This window comes from Akebia trifoliata, chromosome 12 (genome assembly GCF_017979445.1).
Source record: "Akebia trifoliata isolate Shusen 1 chromosome 12, ASM1797944v1, whole genome shotgun sequence".
Classification (NCBI taxonomy): domain Eukaryota; kingdom Viridiplantae; phylum Streptophyta; class Magnoliopsida; order Ranunculales; family Lardizabalaceae; genus Akebia; species Akebia trifoliata.
The window spans coordinates 3,429,651-3,447,258 of record NC_141386.1 but is presented as its reverse complement, the minus strand read 5'-3'; the positions used below and the strand labels follow the sequence as shown (position 1 = coordinate 3,447,258).

The window sequence follows — 17,608 nt, the reverse complement described above, 5'->3', positions numbered from 1 at the left end:
TATCTTTCTTCCTCCAACCTATCATCTTGAACTTCTTCAACATCTATTATAAATTATTTTTAATATTACTCCAAACCATCATTTTCAATCTCACCTTACTATTTTTAGAAAAAAACTTAATTTTTTATCCAAAATTTCATATCTTGTTCGTGCAATTAGGAGGTTGAAAAAGATAAAATCTCAAGGTTAAAGAAGAAACTAATATTGGAAAGAAATATAAAAGATTTGGCTTGAAAGGTCAGGATATTTATGTCATATTTTTTAGTCTATTAGAGGAGACCTAGGTCAACGAATATGACATCATCCTCACTACCATAAAAATAAAAAAAAGGTTGCAAAGCTCAGCGCCTTCAGTAATTGACCCAATACAATTTCTTGTGACGTTATCAAGAGATTCTCGAGTGCGATATGCTTGGGTGGGGAGATCTCATGCTCTTGGTGTTGTGCAATATCATCCAACGCCAGGTCAATTTCTGCCAAGTGACTTAAAAATTTCATAGCTCATATCTCATATCTCATAAACAATAATTGGCCAACCTTTAGATCTAAACACCAACCTGATTGGTAATTTCTGGTAGCTGGATTCATCATTTTTATTAGAGTCGTATCTCAAGATTGCACCTCATATCACACATCCTCTCGTGAAAGTGTGTAGGAACCATAGATGCTTTTTGACTCGTATCCCAATGAAAAGCATTTATGGTTCCTACACACTTTCACGTCAAGATTTACGAAAAGAGGTACAATGTTGAGGAGCTCTTCAGCATTATTATGATATTGGCCCACCCACTTAATTGATCGTAAAGCTAACATAGCAACACCTCTAGAATTCAATGACTAAAAATTATCAATCAAGATTAATTTTGATTGGTGCTGATTTAAATATTAATGTGGCGACCCAAAATTTAACCCCATAAGATCTAATAACTTTTGATACGGATTGAGGATTCAAATTCCCATAAGGACCCTATTTGATAATCTATTGAACCAATTTTGAATCAACCCTATTCCAATCCAATAAGAGTCCAATCTAATAATATATAAGAAAGTACATAAATTATATTACGAGTCGTGCTGGAGTGACCTCAGTGGGGGACACCTTGACGTGGTGACGCATCCATATCCGTATATGCATTTTACTCCTATCTTGGAGAAATGCATTTACGAGTATGCACGCGCCACCTCGTCAAGATGTTTCCCGTGTGTCTTCCACTGAGGTCACTCCAACGTTAATCTTATATCAGATAGATTGTTTAAACATATGGAGTTTACTTAGATTTTATAATTCAAATCAGAATTGATCTAAACTGGAGTCAACCTGATTATTATTGAATTAGTTCATGAGATAAAAATCCAAATCGACCTGATACATCCATTGACAGCCCTAAGAGGGACTACCACGTGTCAAGTAATGTTAATCAACTCTAAGAGTATAGGATCGTTACTCTTAATTTAAAATGGAAAGTTAAGTCTGCGAATGCGATAAGCGTGAATATGCTTTCTGCATCACTTTTTGACATGTTGGACACGTTTAACGGTCCGGAAATAACGATCATAACTAATCAAATTAGTTGGGCCATGATGGGACTCTTACTTATTTTGGTCCAATTGATTTAGATTTCTTTTTATAAAAAAATCTAACCCCAAATAAGAGCATCAAATATAGACAAATTCTTTTCAATCAAGACAATTTCTCGATCACACCTCTATGTTGAAGAAGATTACAAATTTTAAGAACTCAATAATCAGGGCGGAACCAGGATTTTCTTGTAGTGGGGTTAAATTATAATTAGTTGTATAGTTGAAGAATTTGAAGATGAATGATTTTAAGGAGAAATTCAGAGATTTTTAGTTAGAACTTGAAGAAAATGATATTTAGGTCATTTCCAATTTGTATATGAGAAGACCCGGTCAAGAGGCAATGTCATCAACAAAAAGGTGGAAGGGGCGGAGGGGGGCAAAATTTTGAGGGAGGTGAAGGTGTGGAGGCAAATGGGGCATGTAATTAGTTGAAAATATAAGGGTGTCTCAAAGTTTTATGGGGGCAATTGCCCCCACCAGCTCCTTACTAGCTTTGCCCAGGAATTTTAAAGGGTTGAGGTGTTATTTAGACAATGTGACAGACTATGCGATCCCACAAATCTTAGGACCGCTAACGAGAGAATAATAAAATGAAGTCTAGGTACACGATTTGTTCAGATGCCTCCAAATATTTGCAATAAGATTTCAAAATATTTAAGAGTATAGTTTTTCAAAATTTTATATTTAATTGATTCGAACCACCAATTCCATTAATGGACCGTTCATTCAAAGTAATTTGATTCTATTTGAAACACTCAACATTCTTTTCTAATTAACAATTAATCGAGCAGGTTGACTTGTGAAGATAGATTATACTTTATAGAAAATTTGCCACGATCGACATATTAATTTCGCAAATACTAGCGAATCGATTCATGAAAATGATGTTAGCTTCCAACATTAGGGATTGATTCATTGTGAATCACACAACATGATTTAATAAATCAACTTGGTTGATAGGTTCTTTGTTAGTTGGTTTTCTTTGGGCAGCTATTCCTTTCTCTTTAACAAAATGGTATAAGTTATTCTTTTGAAACTTTGTTGGATTTGACTTTTTTAATTTTGAGTTGATACAGTGTTAGAATTTGTTTGGACCAACTCATCGTGTTGGCTCGGAAACTCAACTGACCCAACTCATAAACTCTTCAATAGGATTAGATACTTGATCTAGTTATGTGTTATATATTTCATGGAATTTTTAAAGAAAAATTGATAGGATTCTGAATTTTATCATACAAAAAATAATTTCAAATATTTAATAAATTTAATATATATTTTGACTCATTCAAGATGACTCGTGAGTAATTGAGTTGGCTCGATTGATGAATGTTCAAGTGAGCCAAGATTTCAAAATATAAAGTATAGAAAGAAGGATCGACACCTTGTTTTGAACTTATTATACAAAAACTAGAGAGAGATAAGTGATGCTCAAGTTATTTCTATGAACTAGACTTTGTCCACCTATTGCACGGGCATCCTTTTTGGAGTTAAAAGGTTAAAAGAGGAAAGATAATAAAATTAGAGGGGTATCATTGAAAAAAGGAGAGATAAGAGAAAATATAATAAAATTGCAGGGGAGAAGAGAAAAGATAATAAAGTGAAGTTGTGTAGACCTCACTCCTTTGTCTTAATCTTTTATATCCCACAAAATTGTATAAGAACTATAATTTTATAGGATATAAAAAGAGTGAGTTTCGTTAGCTAATTCACTCGTGCATAGTACATGCATGATGCGAATTGGATTTTAAAATTAAACAAAAAATTAACTTTATTATTATAAGGAGAGAATTTAGAGTAAAAGTGGTTCAACACCTAAATTTGATTGGAAAGAAATGTCCCATTTTTACATTTAAGCCTAATATTGTGTGGTCATTTTCATCAAAAACGAAAAATTTGAATCCCACAACACCATAGTCACGTCGGCTTTTAAAATGACAAAATATTCTTTTTCTTTTTCTCTTCAAAATCCCTTTAGTTAATATTTTAATTACAAAATAAACCTTATAATATATGAACATTTGCAAATGCCACCTACTAGTCTTTACTATTATAATGAGAGAAGGCGGGTTGAAGTGGTTCAACACCAAATTGTAGATCCCACGTATGCCCTCACTTTTATATTTAAAGTTAATATAATCAAAGGTCATTTAGATCAAAAATCAAGAAAATTGTAATCCCACATGCTATAACCATGTCTTTAGTTTTCAAAATTACAAAAAAATTATTTTTTACTATATAATATTCAAAGCTTTGATCAATGTTTTAAAGTATAAAAAAAGTTCTTTTGATATATGTGTGTTTGCACATGCCACCTTCTAGTTAGGAGTGGATTTATAGTAGGAACACTTGCCCTCACAATAATTTTCAAAGTCTATGGACTAGTGAGTTATTGCGATAGATTTTAGCGGTGGATAAAAAAATCTACCATTATTGGCCTTACAAAAAAAAAAAATTCCACTCTTAACTACCCCCCACTAATATGTTTTTTTCCCTCTTAGTTGCCCTGCAAAAAAAAGTTATACTCATAGTTACCGCCATATAGGGAAAATCTTGGCTCTGCCCTTGCTTCTAATTGTATTTAAAAAACATGATAAATGATGTGACGAGTTTTTTGGGCTTCCACTCCTTGAGATGTGATCTGTCTCTTGATGATGAACTTGGTTTTGATCTAACAGTCTCATCATCTTATCTACGATGGTCTGTTTTCCTCTACTCCTTTGTAACTTCTAAGACGGTAGAAGGAAATAAGGTGAGAAGGATGGGTCCTCGATGTTAAGGCTGGCAATGATTTGAAATATATCTAATGTCCGAATTGATCCCAAAAAAACATGAAAAATCGATTTTTCATATTGAAATCTTATATCCGAAATAATTTCGGATCAAATTCGGATGTACCCCCATCTAATCCAAACATATTTCGATAATTTTATTGTTATTCTTAATTTCATACAAATACCTATAAATAAAATATTTAGTTTTTTTTTTTCCTTTTATTTGTAGTAGGAAAGTATATTTTTAAAATTTTATATGATTTATATTTTTAAATTTTTTTAAATGTTGATAATTTGAAAATAAGGCATGTGTTCGGATTGGATTGGTTTCGAATTAAAAATGAAATGAAACGGATAGGATTCGATTCATATATGCATTAATCCATTTAAATTGGATTGGTATTGGAGTGGAACTGATTTGTTACCTAACTGATCTGTTACTAGCCCTACCCGGTGTGGTGTCTGCCAAAAGTCCTCCGAAGTTCTAAGTTAGGACACGATAAAAATTCAAGTTGGAAAGGATTAGGAAGATGATAAATAATGAACTTACAAAGTGTAGTTTTGTAGTATGTCTGAATAGTCGAATTTTTCCAACCCTCTCTTAGTATTTGAGAGGAGATTTTATAACTGAATTCTAGGGACAGGTGTCACTACATTAGTTGTTCAGATGCCATTTCGAGTTGGATATGAGCTGGATGGTGGTTGCCAATTTTGTATTGGTTCTGGGGCTCATGCCTCATTAATGTTATATTTGAGTTAGATTAGCATTGTCCTAGTGTATTTAATGTCGAGTTGATGATTTTTCACTATTTGGAGGTGGGTGAGTCCGAGAATGTCATGTTCATTATTTGTTTTTGATAAGTATTGAAAGATATCACATTTTCTCAGGGGCGGAGCTAGTGGGGGCAATTGCCCCCACAGAACTTTGAGAGACCCCTATATTTTCAACTAATTACATGCCCCATTTGCCCCCACACCCTCACCTCTCTCCCCATTTGCCCTCACACCCTCACCTTTCTCCAATTTTTGCTTACCCCACCTTCAATTTTTTGTTGATGACATTGCCTCTTGATCGAGCCTTCACGTATACTAATTGGAAATGACCTAAATATCCCTTTCTTCAACTTCTAACCAAAAACCTCTGAATTTCTCCCTAAAACCATTCATCTTCAAGTTCTTCAACTATACAACTAACCATAGTTTTCCCTCACTACAAGAAAATCCTAGCTCCGCCCTTGCATTTAATGACTTGGATTTGATGCCCAGAGAACTCAGATCAAATTAACTATTTATTTTATTATGCTAGACATCTCATACCAAGCTATATGTTATATCAAGGTATGAAATGGGTTCATTGACCTTTTCTTTTATTGTGCATATCGTATTTACTTCTTGTTTTTTTGTCAGGGTTATACTTTATTGTATGCTCCATTTGTATTGTCCTTACCGTATCCATATCGTACTGAGTGAAGGAAAGAAGGTTGATGGAGGTTTGCAAGTCCCTTATTTTAGTCCGGTGGTTGTAAATTATAAAGTCGGCGTCCTTGGTGATGACTCTACGACCTCTTTTCAGATCGATCTTGGATCTTTCTCATTGGATGTCACTTTTAGGTACATGTGTCTTGACCATAGGTAGGGACAAAAATGGGCTCCACAATTGCTAGGGTCCAATACATAATATTATTTAATAAATATTTTAGAAATTCATTGTATATATTTTTTTTAGTAGGAAAATTAACATCTTCGCTTAATTCGTTAATGTCCAACGGTATTTTTATGAATATCATAAAGTCTCAAAAATATCTGTGAAGAGTGAGAGAGAGAGAGGGGAGAGATAATCACTTTCTAGCAATGTTTTAAAAATTGAATTGAACTGTGGTTGGATCAGATTTAATTGGAATTTGTGATAAAATCAATTACGCTAATAAACTATGTTTTTTATTCCTGTATTATCCTTTTATGAGTTTTGACTATAAATAAAGGTATTTTAGAAACATATATCGATGCAACCAAATTGAATCAAATCCAACCAATTTGACAAATATTCAATCCGATTTTTGACTCGATGTTTAAAACATTGCTTTTTAATTAGAGATATTTGTGCATTTGGAGATTGCTAACCAATGATTTGCATTGGACGTTTAAATACCTCACCTACAAAATAATAAGTATTTTGGGTGAGTTGGGCTCGTTGAACAAATCTAATTTTATATCTTAAGCAAGAAATATAATTTATGTAAATAAATAAATAAATCAGTGGTCTCCAAATGAAAAATCATATATAAAAACAATGTAACATTAATAGATTTTCAAAATATGGGTTAGAAGTTTCGGATTGAGTTGATTTTTTGTAAGAATGATCTCTATGATGGGAAGATCATTAGAAAAAAAAAAAAAAATCAGTCCAATCTGAAACTTCTAACGCCATTAAAAGTGATATAGAATGTGGACCGTCGATTTTTTATCAATTTTTGTCAATAATTTATAAATCACTTTTGATGGATTTAGAAGCTTCAGATTGAGCTGATTTTTTGTGTGGATGATCTTCTCATCATAGTGACCATCCTCGGAAAAAATCTACTCAATCCAAAACCTCTAACCCATATTTTGAAAAACCATTGTTTTTACATATGGCCCGTGAACTGCCCCCTATGTATATATAAACAATAAATAATTAAAGAGCACCTTTAAAAATAAATAAAAATATAATTAATATAAAAATATTTATAAATTATTATATAGCATCAAGTTCTAATTGAGTTGAGTTGTCCAAACCCTAAACTCGAATTAAGGTTGGGTTGAGTTCTTTTAATCCAAGCTCAACTCATGTTCTACCTAACTTGGCGCAGGTTCACCCATCAATGTGTTGATTTTTAAAAGAATTGGAATTGTCAAATTTGATCAATTTTCTGATTTATACATCGGTTCTTGTTCCAATTCTCAAATTTATGGAAACTGTAAAAGAAAAATTATCTTTAAACGATTCTAGTTCAAGGTTCCTATCAATTTTTATCGGTTTCAATTCTCAATCAATTCAATTCCAAGAAATCCGAATCTAATAAATTCCAATAAAAAAGAGATCCAGTGAAAATACCATGGTTAAACTGAAAAGACTACTTTTTATTAGTTTACTATCGGAGTTTTGTGGAAAAAGATGACTTTTCATCAGTATCGTAGGCACGAGCATCCGCTAGTAAACTAATAAAAATGACTTTTCCAAGGTACACTTCCAACACATAATTCCCCCTTTAGACACCGATTTGTGATAAGCCACGTAACAAGAGCATGACGATCTTCTACATCAATTTTATCAAAGTTATTTTTAATTGAATAATATATTAAAATGGTAGAGTTTTTGAAATAAATTCCGAAAATGGTACACTGTAGCAATTAATTTCGAAAACGGTAAATTTACCGTTTTCGGAATTAATATTTTTTACCAAAACGGTAAAAACAGTAATATATTTTTTTATACCAAAAATACCCTTCTTTGTTTTACATATATATTTACAATTTTAACCTTAAAAAAATGAAAATACAACTAAAAAGATTCACTCTCTTTCGGTAATCCAACAATCATATGTATTTATAAATTTTTTTTTTTACCGAAATCAATTTTATTTTGGTAATTTCAGTCAAAAAATAAAAAAGGGCATTTTTGGTATAAAAAAAATACATTTTACTGTTTTTACCGTTTTGGTAAAAAAAATTAATTTTGAAAACGGTAAATTTACTGTTTTCGGAATTAATTGCTACAGTAAACCGTTTTGATAAATATTCGAAATGTTGTGCATGTTTTGGTAAATCTGCCATCTTTAATTTGCTTCACATTTGCACTAGGAATGTTCTTTAATTCTTAAAACTTACATTTAATTATTCACCGACCAAATCAACTTGACTCAATTAGATTTTTATATTTTATCAAATTAGATAATTATTTTTTCAACATGTAAGAAACACGTGTCACGAGCATCTACTGGTAAACCAAGAAGATAAGGTTATAATCACAAAAACTGAAAAGATACCTTAACTTGAATAAAAATAAAAATAATCCAGATTTATGATTTTTACAAATCAAAGAGATTAAAATTCTCGTTTGATCTTCCTCCATGAAAGTCCTATCACTCGATCTCCTTCTCCTCGTTTTTTCATTGTTTTCTTTTGATTCATAGGTCATCTTTTGTCATCTATTTTTTTTTTTTTTTTTTGCATGTTTGATCTAATTAATATTGGTGTAGATAGTGGGTGATTGAAGGAGAGAGATAAGGGGGAAGTAATTTTCACAACTCCATCTAACACCGTGGATTATGTTTACGACTGAAATAAAATCATGTTATATATAAAGAGACTAGTGGATGCCCGTAACTAAGCCACGGGTCATTTTGTGCATTTATTCCTTATGTATTGGAAAGTTAATTAATTGACAATCTAACTTCAAAAAATGATTTATTAGTTTTTTTTATAAAAAAACTTCTATGAATTTATCAATTTCCCACATCTAAGTGAGAATCATTGAAGAATGGAGAAACCAAGCAAACTCTTTTACACACAGATTCATTGCAAGGGTCTTTCCTAATTAAATTCAAATAAAAAATATTAATCAAATATTGTCAATTAAAAAAACATAAAAAATAAAAAATAAAAAATTGATAAAACAAAGTAATCATGAAAACCGAGTATTCAAATAGTTAATTTAAAAAGAATAAAAAAAAATAGGCATAAGAAGAAGGGAGAGACGTACCTATGTTTAGAGTCTTAAAAAACAGTAGAAGTTAAAAGAGAGATATGGGTAGTTTCTAGCTGGTTTCAAGCATTTTAGTTAGTTATAGTTGAGTGAGTTTTCCACCGTACGATCTTTACGACACCATCTTATACCATGAAATGTCTTGAGGTAGTTGGGTTAGTTATTAGAAGCAGGTGTTCCACCGTTGGATCTTCCCAAGACAATCTCAGATCGTGAAATATGTTTATGGGGGTATAAAAATGTATTTTAATAGGATTTTGAAAATGAGTTATGTGGCCTCACATATGTATTATTAGGGCTACCAATGCCGTGCTAAAAGATGTATATAAGACTTATCTTTGATGTGTTGGTGGGTTGTTCTTGTATGTAATGAGTTGGTGATAGATAAGTGGGAGACCTTGTATAATTAGACCGGATTTTAGGTTTGATTCGATCCATTTGTTCAAACTCGTTATCAATCTCTTGCCAAAATCTGTTGATTTTTCTTCATAATTATTCTATTGTCTTTTACTTCCAAAAAAAGATATCCTATATTATTATTTTTTAAATATTTTTATAACGGGGGTGTCCAGACTTATGCCCAACTAAGGGGATTGGATGAGCCACGGTTGAAGCCAAGGCATATGGGCCCCTCCCCAGGCACATGCAATGCCCGTACATCACGCACACCTAGTAAGTGAGGGAGCTCTCTCTTGGGTGGCCTTGAGGAAATATTTTTCATACTGGTATTGAACACAAACTACGGACTCTCACCACTTATTGGATTTGAAATTTCCATTGAGCCACTCCCTCAGGGTTAAAATCATATTTTGTTATTTATATCAAGTTGAAAATAAAAATATTCGAAGATAAAATCTTAAGGTAGAAGATGAGACTACAACATTTTTTATGATGGATAAGTTAAACTTGAACCTATGATCTTAAAGTTGTTTTGCAATATTGTCAAACCAACTTAGCTATGAGTCTAAGTTTGAAAGTACAATATTTTTCTCAAGTGGTTGGAGACGAATAGGTTTTTAAGTGAAAATCAAGGATTTTGTGAGGGAAAACATAAATCTCAAATATAGACTCTCTGTAGACACTCTAATTTACACGAGCCCACCCAAAAATTTCAGACTTTCAAAAATTTTAAGTTCAATTTCCAACAAATACCTAGGGATTTTTATGGGCCTATAAGTTGTATATAATTGTCACTTGGCACTTGTTGCTCATACACTTATGCATATATACATCATTTCGTAGCATTTAATATGCCCAAACCTAAACCCACTTTCTATAAACCAATCCATTATCCACGCCTTATCCTAATTCAAGCTCACTTCTACCTCCTAAGTCCAATACCTAGCCCATTCTAAACTCATTCTAAAACCAATACCTAATTCCATTATAAGCACATCTATGTTCAAACTTTAAAAGACCATGATCTTACACTCTTCTCAAAAATATACACATGTCACCCTCAATTTACTTAATTTCAATATTATATCATTGCCATTGCTTTTTGATCTATTTGTAAGAGATTAAAGTCAATTTTTTACCTATCACGTCACTTTTAGACATGTCACTCTCTCACCCATCATCATAAAAATATATTTTCACATTTTTTTTATCTACCATTATTTTATTATGTTATTTACAAAAAAATATCAAAGTCCACTTTTTACCTATCACATCACCTTTATACATGTTATTCCCCCATTCACCTCCCAAAAAATGCTTATGTCTGTCATCCTTATTTATCAAACAATCAAATATCAAAAAATGCTTTTAGAGTTTCATATCATAAAGTTCACATTTACCCTCATAAAAATAAAAAATTAAAAAAGAAACAACATAAATCCTATGTCATTCCTATTTATTTTTAGGATTTGACCACTTTATCTTCAAAAGTTTTTAAAAAACTCTATAAATAATCTCACTTTTTATAAACAACTCATGCTCTTAAACCCTTATATCTCAACTTAAAACTTTAATAAAATCTTTACTCAACACCTTCAACACTCTCTCAATTCATTACTCTACTCAAAAACCCTCAACCATTTTCAATCTTCAACTCTTCACACTAAAGCCCTCAACCCCATTTTTACCATAAACCACATATTATAATCTTCAACTTACCATTTACTTCAAAACTCAAACTCAATCAAGAACTCAATAAAACATTCTAAGGACACAAGGTGGGTTTAGAAAGTACTTTACTTTTAAATACTTGCATTCTCTCTATTTCTAACTCTTTTTGTTACTTCTCTTTTAGAAAATCCTAGGATGATATGAATCATCATCTTCCATCCTTAGTAAGTTAGATTTCAACCTTGGCCATGCAATGCTTGATGCGATTTGATCGAAAGGGGTGGGAGTTGAAGCCTTCTTGACTTATTTATTTTACATGCATCATAATGTATACTACATGTTTGATTATGATAAAAAAATGTGTCACCCTCTTGTTGGAGTTGAGACAATAAGTTTATAGCAAAGTATACATGCATTAAGATTATAGATTTAAGGAAATCACATTCATAAAATCTCTTTAAAATCTCAAACCAACATCGTCATGTAAAAAAGTGATGAATCTATGACATATCTTCTCCATGAGATATTTCCACATGTCAACATCAACATTAAATTCTTTTTTCAAGAGGTACAATGCTTACTTATGATACACACCCACCCCCATGCATCTCATTCATTGTATTTTAATTTTCTTTTTATTTTTAACTTCTTTTTCTTTAAAATGACTAGGTTTTGAAAGTAAACACCCTAAGGTGGGGAGAATGAGATACCTAACACTTTCCCCATTCTGTAATCGAATTCCCTTACTTAGATTTTAGGTAGATCATACATTTTCCATGAACGAGAGTCACTACAATGTCATGTGAATAATTTTCTTACAAAAAAAAAAATTAATTCAAGTACTTATTCACACCCATTTCTAAAAAAGAATGGCGTTGACTCAAAACCATCGTAATATTGAGATTCGAAATGAACATCTCATGTAAGACACTCTTCATTTTGCAAACAACCGAGACAAGAAGATATCTTTTAGGAATTTCAAAATTAAATGGATCTATGAAAAACATTTTTCGTCTATTGATCCTTAGAAAACCTTTTTTTTTTCCAATCTCAACCTATTTTGATTAATTTGAGGTTAGAGAAGGCTGAATAAGTTAAAGAAAACGGCATTTAGTTCATTTTCTATTTATCTAACTGAGAAGACAATGGCCAAAGGGTATATCATCAATTATATAACTTTAAGGTTGTGTCTCAAATATTTACCAAAACGTGGAGGGTACATCTGAATCACCCAAAATTCACGAATGTTTTGCTGACGAAGCATTCGTGAATCAAGACCGAAACATTCTCATTGCTCACACTATAAATGCTCCCTTTCAAGTTTCAACTTTTTTCCCATTTTAATTTCTGGTTTCGAAGGTGTAGCTCGACTGATCAATCGAAGATAGGTTTTATCTGATTTTTCTCACATATATCTGCCATGAATCCCGAATAGTAAGTTTCCGGTTTCAATTTCTTCTTGTTTTAATGGCAGATTTTCCCATTTATAGGGCTTGATTTGGTGTGGATGTTTGTTTTTTAGTTTGAAATTTCAAGTTCAGTTAATATTTTGTTTCCATCTGTTCTGTCGATCTGGATCTTGTGTATGGTAACATTTCAATGTGTACATTTCTTCATGTTTATTCATAATTTTTTGTTTGTTTTAAATGAGAATTTTTTTTAGGGTTCGATGTGATTTTGTGGTAATTGGCTAGCATTTGATTGGCTTGGGAGCTAAATTTGGGAAATTTTTTGTTGACTTGCAGATGTAATTTGTTGTTTGTTTGATTAGATTCATGGCCAGTTCTCACATAATCTTAAGAGTTTCTTTAGAAAAGATAGAGTTTATTATCAGTAAGATTGTTAGTAGGAGTTTGTTTAGTGTGGATGGAATCCTTTCTTTTTCTCTATTGGTTTAATGTGACTTATGGGTGGAGTTCTAGATTGGGGGAGGAGGGGGGGGGGGTGTATGCTTGGCTGAAAATGTCCTGCGTATGTAGTTTTAGTTGCAATGTATCGTGAAGTCTTCTTCAAAGAGGGAGGGTGAAAGCCATGGATTTCTTCATTATTTATGGCATTCACTCGTTTCCTCAAAAGATTTCGAGTACCGATACTTAATGCGGCTAAAGTGGTGGTGACTTGTGTTATAGTTGGTGAGCTATCAATCATTTTTTCTGTTTCGGTGAATGATGAATTGACAAAAAACTTTAGAGTTTCTTCTCACACCCAACACAACCGGGGAAAAAAACTACCTTGAGCTGAACTCCTCAATTTGACTCTAGTGACTTCCCAACAGTTGTCTACTTAGGCTGCCAGAGAGTCGACTTTCTATGCCAATGAGGTGTGGTATTTATTCTATTGAGAATTTTGTATGCCTTATATTTCTTTTTATAAACAGATAATGCAATTGAACCCAAGACCTTGTCCAACATTTAGTGGTGAGTTTTTAGTTTATTTGGCCTTCGAGTGTGTGCATGCATTCATGTGTTTTAGATGGGTAAAGGTGGACTTGAATTCATGACCTCGAAGTTGCATTGCAATATGTCTACCATTTGAGCTATGGTTCTAAGCTCCCTCCTGGATGTTCTCACTCTCACCTTGACTGGTGTTGCTTTTAGTATTATCATCAATCTAGTATTACAAAGATTGCATTGTCTTACATACTGCTGAATAGTCAGCCGTAAGGTGTAAAAGTTGAATCTAATATGGCATAATAAAAGGCAAATGCTCCCAAGTTCTATTTGTATTACTCTGCGTCCCCCTGGTCAACAAATGCTAACTAATGCTTGAGTATGCCTCAATCGAATGAGGAGAGCATCCTCTGTGCTAAAGTAAATGAAACTTGTTGTAGGCCTTTTATAAGAGACTCAAAGGGGACATGGGATGGATCTAGGGAGATAATGATAAAACAAATGCTTTACAAATATGGGTATGCAAATATGCATTCGAAGGTATGGACAAAAGAAGAGAACTTCTATTGCCACTCCGACCTTTTCTTACAACACACAAATCATATGATTAGACACTTTTCAAGGTGTGGGTTTGCCTTTTTTATTTCTTCATGATCCCACCCCATTCTCTACAACTAGAATCAGTGAGATCGAAGGCAGGAGAGGGGGCCAGTGAAGCAGATAGGGTTATGATTTGAAAATCCTAGAAGAAGAAAACAATAAGAATGCATAAGGGAGAGAGTAAGGGAGGGAGAAGCATAGAGAGAGGGAGATGGAAAGAGAGCAAAAGAAATAAAGAGATTGGGAGAGAGGAGGAATGAGATAAAGATTAAAGAGGGATGCAGCCATGGCCCCTGTGGTCTTAGGGCTTTGGCCTAAAACCCCTAACCAAATGTGCTTTGGATGTGTTGACTGTGTGTGTGTGTGTGTGGCAACGTAACTGATGTGTTATAAGAAAAAAAATTGGGTTTGGAATTGTTCTCTAATGCTATGTTTGGATTGAGAGAAATGGGGAGAAGAGAAGAGAAAATAAATGAGTTTCTCTCCATTTCTCTTGTTTGGATTGTTAAGTGGGGAGAGGAGAAAAGAATTGGATGGAAGAGGAGAGAAAATAATGTTAGTTTTCTTTCTCTCCAAAAGTGGAGAGAAGAGGAGAGAAATGGAGAGAAACCCTTATAAAATATTTTACAATTCCAACTCGGCCTCTAGATTTCTTTTATGATATTTTAAAATTCCAAAGTTGTCCCAAGTTCTCTCTTGTCAATCCAAACATGGTGGAGAGAAATTGAGTTTCTCTTCTCTTCTCTTCTCCTAATGAGTTTCTCTTCTCTCCACTTTTCTCAATCCTAACATAGCCTAAAAGAATATTTTAGCTGTTCCTATATGCCTATCCTCCATTCCACTATGGAAATTGATGGATGCCAATTGGTTCATTATCAACAATGTGTCATTTCCTTCATATGATGATACTAAATGGGACCTTATATGGATTCACATTCAAATTAGTCCAAAAGATCTTTAACAGGTTCTCCCTCATTGATTTCTTGATTGAATAATCTACATATTAGAAAGCCAAATTGGGTCACTTTTTTTTTCAATGGTCATATGGTTTCATGTACGTTCAAATGTTTATGTTTAATATCTTTCATATTATGAAATCAAGCACATTAAAAGAATATTCTGACTGTTCTTTTTTATGCAGTGATTATCTTTTTAAGCTTTTGCTTATTGGAGATTCTGGAGTTGGCAAGTCATGCCTTCTATTGAGATTTGCGGTAAAGATTCATCTGTTTTTTTCTCTTCCATTTTGGTTGGGCATTTTTTTTGCCCAATCAATGCCATCCTTCTCTCAATACACATGCATCCTTTATAAATGGGATGACTTTTATCATGTCTAGCTTATGCATTGCAAAAACCACACAATGGTGTTTGTGTGTGTCGGGGTGGGTGGGATAACAATCTTGACAAGTAAAGAATACCTAATCAAAGAAGGAAGAAAATGGCAAGTATTTGATTTGACTTTTGTGTTTTGGTCTATATGCGTAATAATATTTTCAATAATTTAAAGTGAAAAATATTCGACCTATCAAATAATGAGAAATATTTATTTAGAAAGGGGATACTGACCAGTAAAACACTGAGCTTGGTCTTTACTTTTGAGATCATAATTAGGAAAAAGGGTTCGGCAACTTTGTTATCTTTTTGCATTTACCCGTTCTATTAGAAATGCTTCTAATATTTTCTTACTGAGAATTGATAGTTCATGTTTCATCAGTTCCCACTGATTGCTCTTAGCTGAAATGCTTTAGTGGAAAAAAAAAAAAAAAAACAAAACAAAAAGTGGCTGACGCCCCCATGGATTGGACTGGTCTTTAAATATTCAAGTTAATTACTATAAGTCCGTAACCACGTGTTTTGTCATTCATGAGATCTTTGTGCTCTTGCATGAATTCTACATAGCAGTTAAACAACATATGAACCCGAAACTGAAACTGTGATTTTTATGCTATGTAGGATGATTCATATTTGGAGAGTTACATCAGTACCATTGGTGTTGATTTTGTAAGTATAATAGCATAGTCCAATGTTTTAAAGCATATGGGTTGCAACTTGGCTGTAGCTATATCTTCAATTTTATTTGTTTCTCTTCAGAAAATTCGCACGGTTGAACAGGATGGAAAAACCATTAAACTTCAAATTGTAAGTATTCAGTTAAGTTCTTTTCTGAAATCAAATTCCTGTGTTCACTCATGATATGATTGAATCCCCATTTCTCTCATAGTGGGACACTGCTGGGCAAGAACGTTTCCGGACAATTACCAGTAGTTATTACCGTGGAGCACATGGCATTATTGTAAGTATATGCCTCTTCTTTTCTTCGTAGCTTTGTCCCTTGCATTGATGATGGAAGTATTGCAGAGCATGAATTGGGGCTTAGACCCATACCTCAGTTAGTTTGATACATTGCAAAACAACTTTGAGGTCGTGGGTTCAAGTCCAGCTTACCCATAAAAATAAAAATAAAAGTATTGCTGAGCATGAATTTTGCTTGTTTGCAGATTGTCTATGATGTTACAGATCAAGAAAGCTTTAACAATGTCAAGCAATGGTTGAATGAAATCGATCGCTATGCTAGTGACAGTGTGAACAAGCTTTTGGTTGGAAACAAATGTGACATGACTGCCAATAAAGTGGTTTCCTATGAAACTGCTAAGGTGAACTATTTTCTAACGCCACATCTCTGTGGTGGTTGTTTTCGTTCTTTCTATTAGTGTTGAACTCGAAAAAGAAACAGAAAAAAAAACTCTTCCCTACTTTTGTGCTTTATTTTATATTTTATTTTTTGCTTTCTCTGAAGGCATTTGCAGATGAGATTGGAATCCCATTCTTGGAAACTAGTGCCAAGAATGCTACCAATGTGGAGCAAGCATTCATGACCATGGCCGCTGAGATAAAAAACCGGTGAGTTCTTCCTGCATTCCCATTATAACAGCTTAGAAACTGACAAAATGAGATGATCCAAGATTTCTAAAGAGGAAGTAGAACGATCATCACAACAAAATTGTTACCCAGCCGACGTTATTTTTTTCCTTTTCTTTTGTAGGATGGCAAGTCAACCTGCAATGAATGCCAACAGACCTGCAACTGTGCAAATGCGGGGGCAGCCAGTCGCTGAAAAGAGCAACTGTTGCTCTTCTTGATTTGGTTCCCTTCTCTAATAGCGGATCTGCCTACATGCTCTAATGGAGAAATGTTTGAAGTTGCTAGCCGCATGAATGTGGGGTTCTCTGGGTCATGTTCCCTCGTGAATCAGCCTTCTTGTGTACATAGCAGAAGTGGTCAGAGACCCATGCATGGTATCTAAGTGTACTGGGCACAAGCACATCCTCTCTTTCCCTTTCTAAATATGTTGAATTCTAAGACATCTGGAGATTGTGTGTAGAACTCAATACAGCTCTGTGATTGGTTTCCCAAATGTTAGTGATTGCTGTCTGATTTGATTGCATAATTTC

General features: G+C 33.3%; 1 protein-coding gene across 1 annotated transcript; it reads left to right on the top strand.

Moving 5' to 3' along the window:
- Positions 1 to 12,418: 12,418 nt before the first annotated feature.
- On the top strand, positions 12,419 to 17,608 carry LOC147388644 (ras-related protein RIC1). Its single transcript, XM_086418788.1, has 8 exons — positions 12,419 to 12,600; positions 15,298 to 15,370; positions 16,110 to 16,157; positions 16,248 to 16,295; positions 16,378 to 16,449; positions 16,655 to 16,810; positions 16,954 to 17,057; positions 17,200 to 17,608. Exons 1-8 carry the CDS (start codon positions 12,587 to 12,589, stop codon positions 17,294 to 17,296), a joined length of 612 nt encoding a protein of 203 aa, XP_086274914.1. The 5' UTR covers positions 12,419 to 12,586; the 3' UTR covers positions 17,297 to 17,608.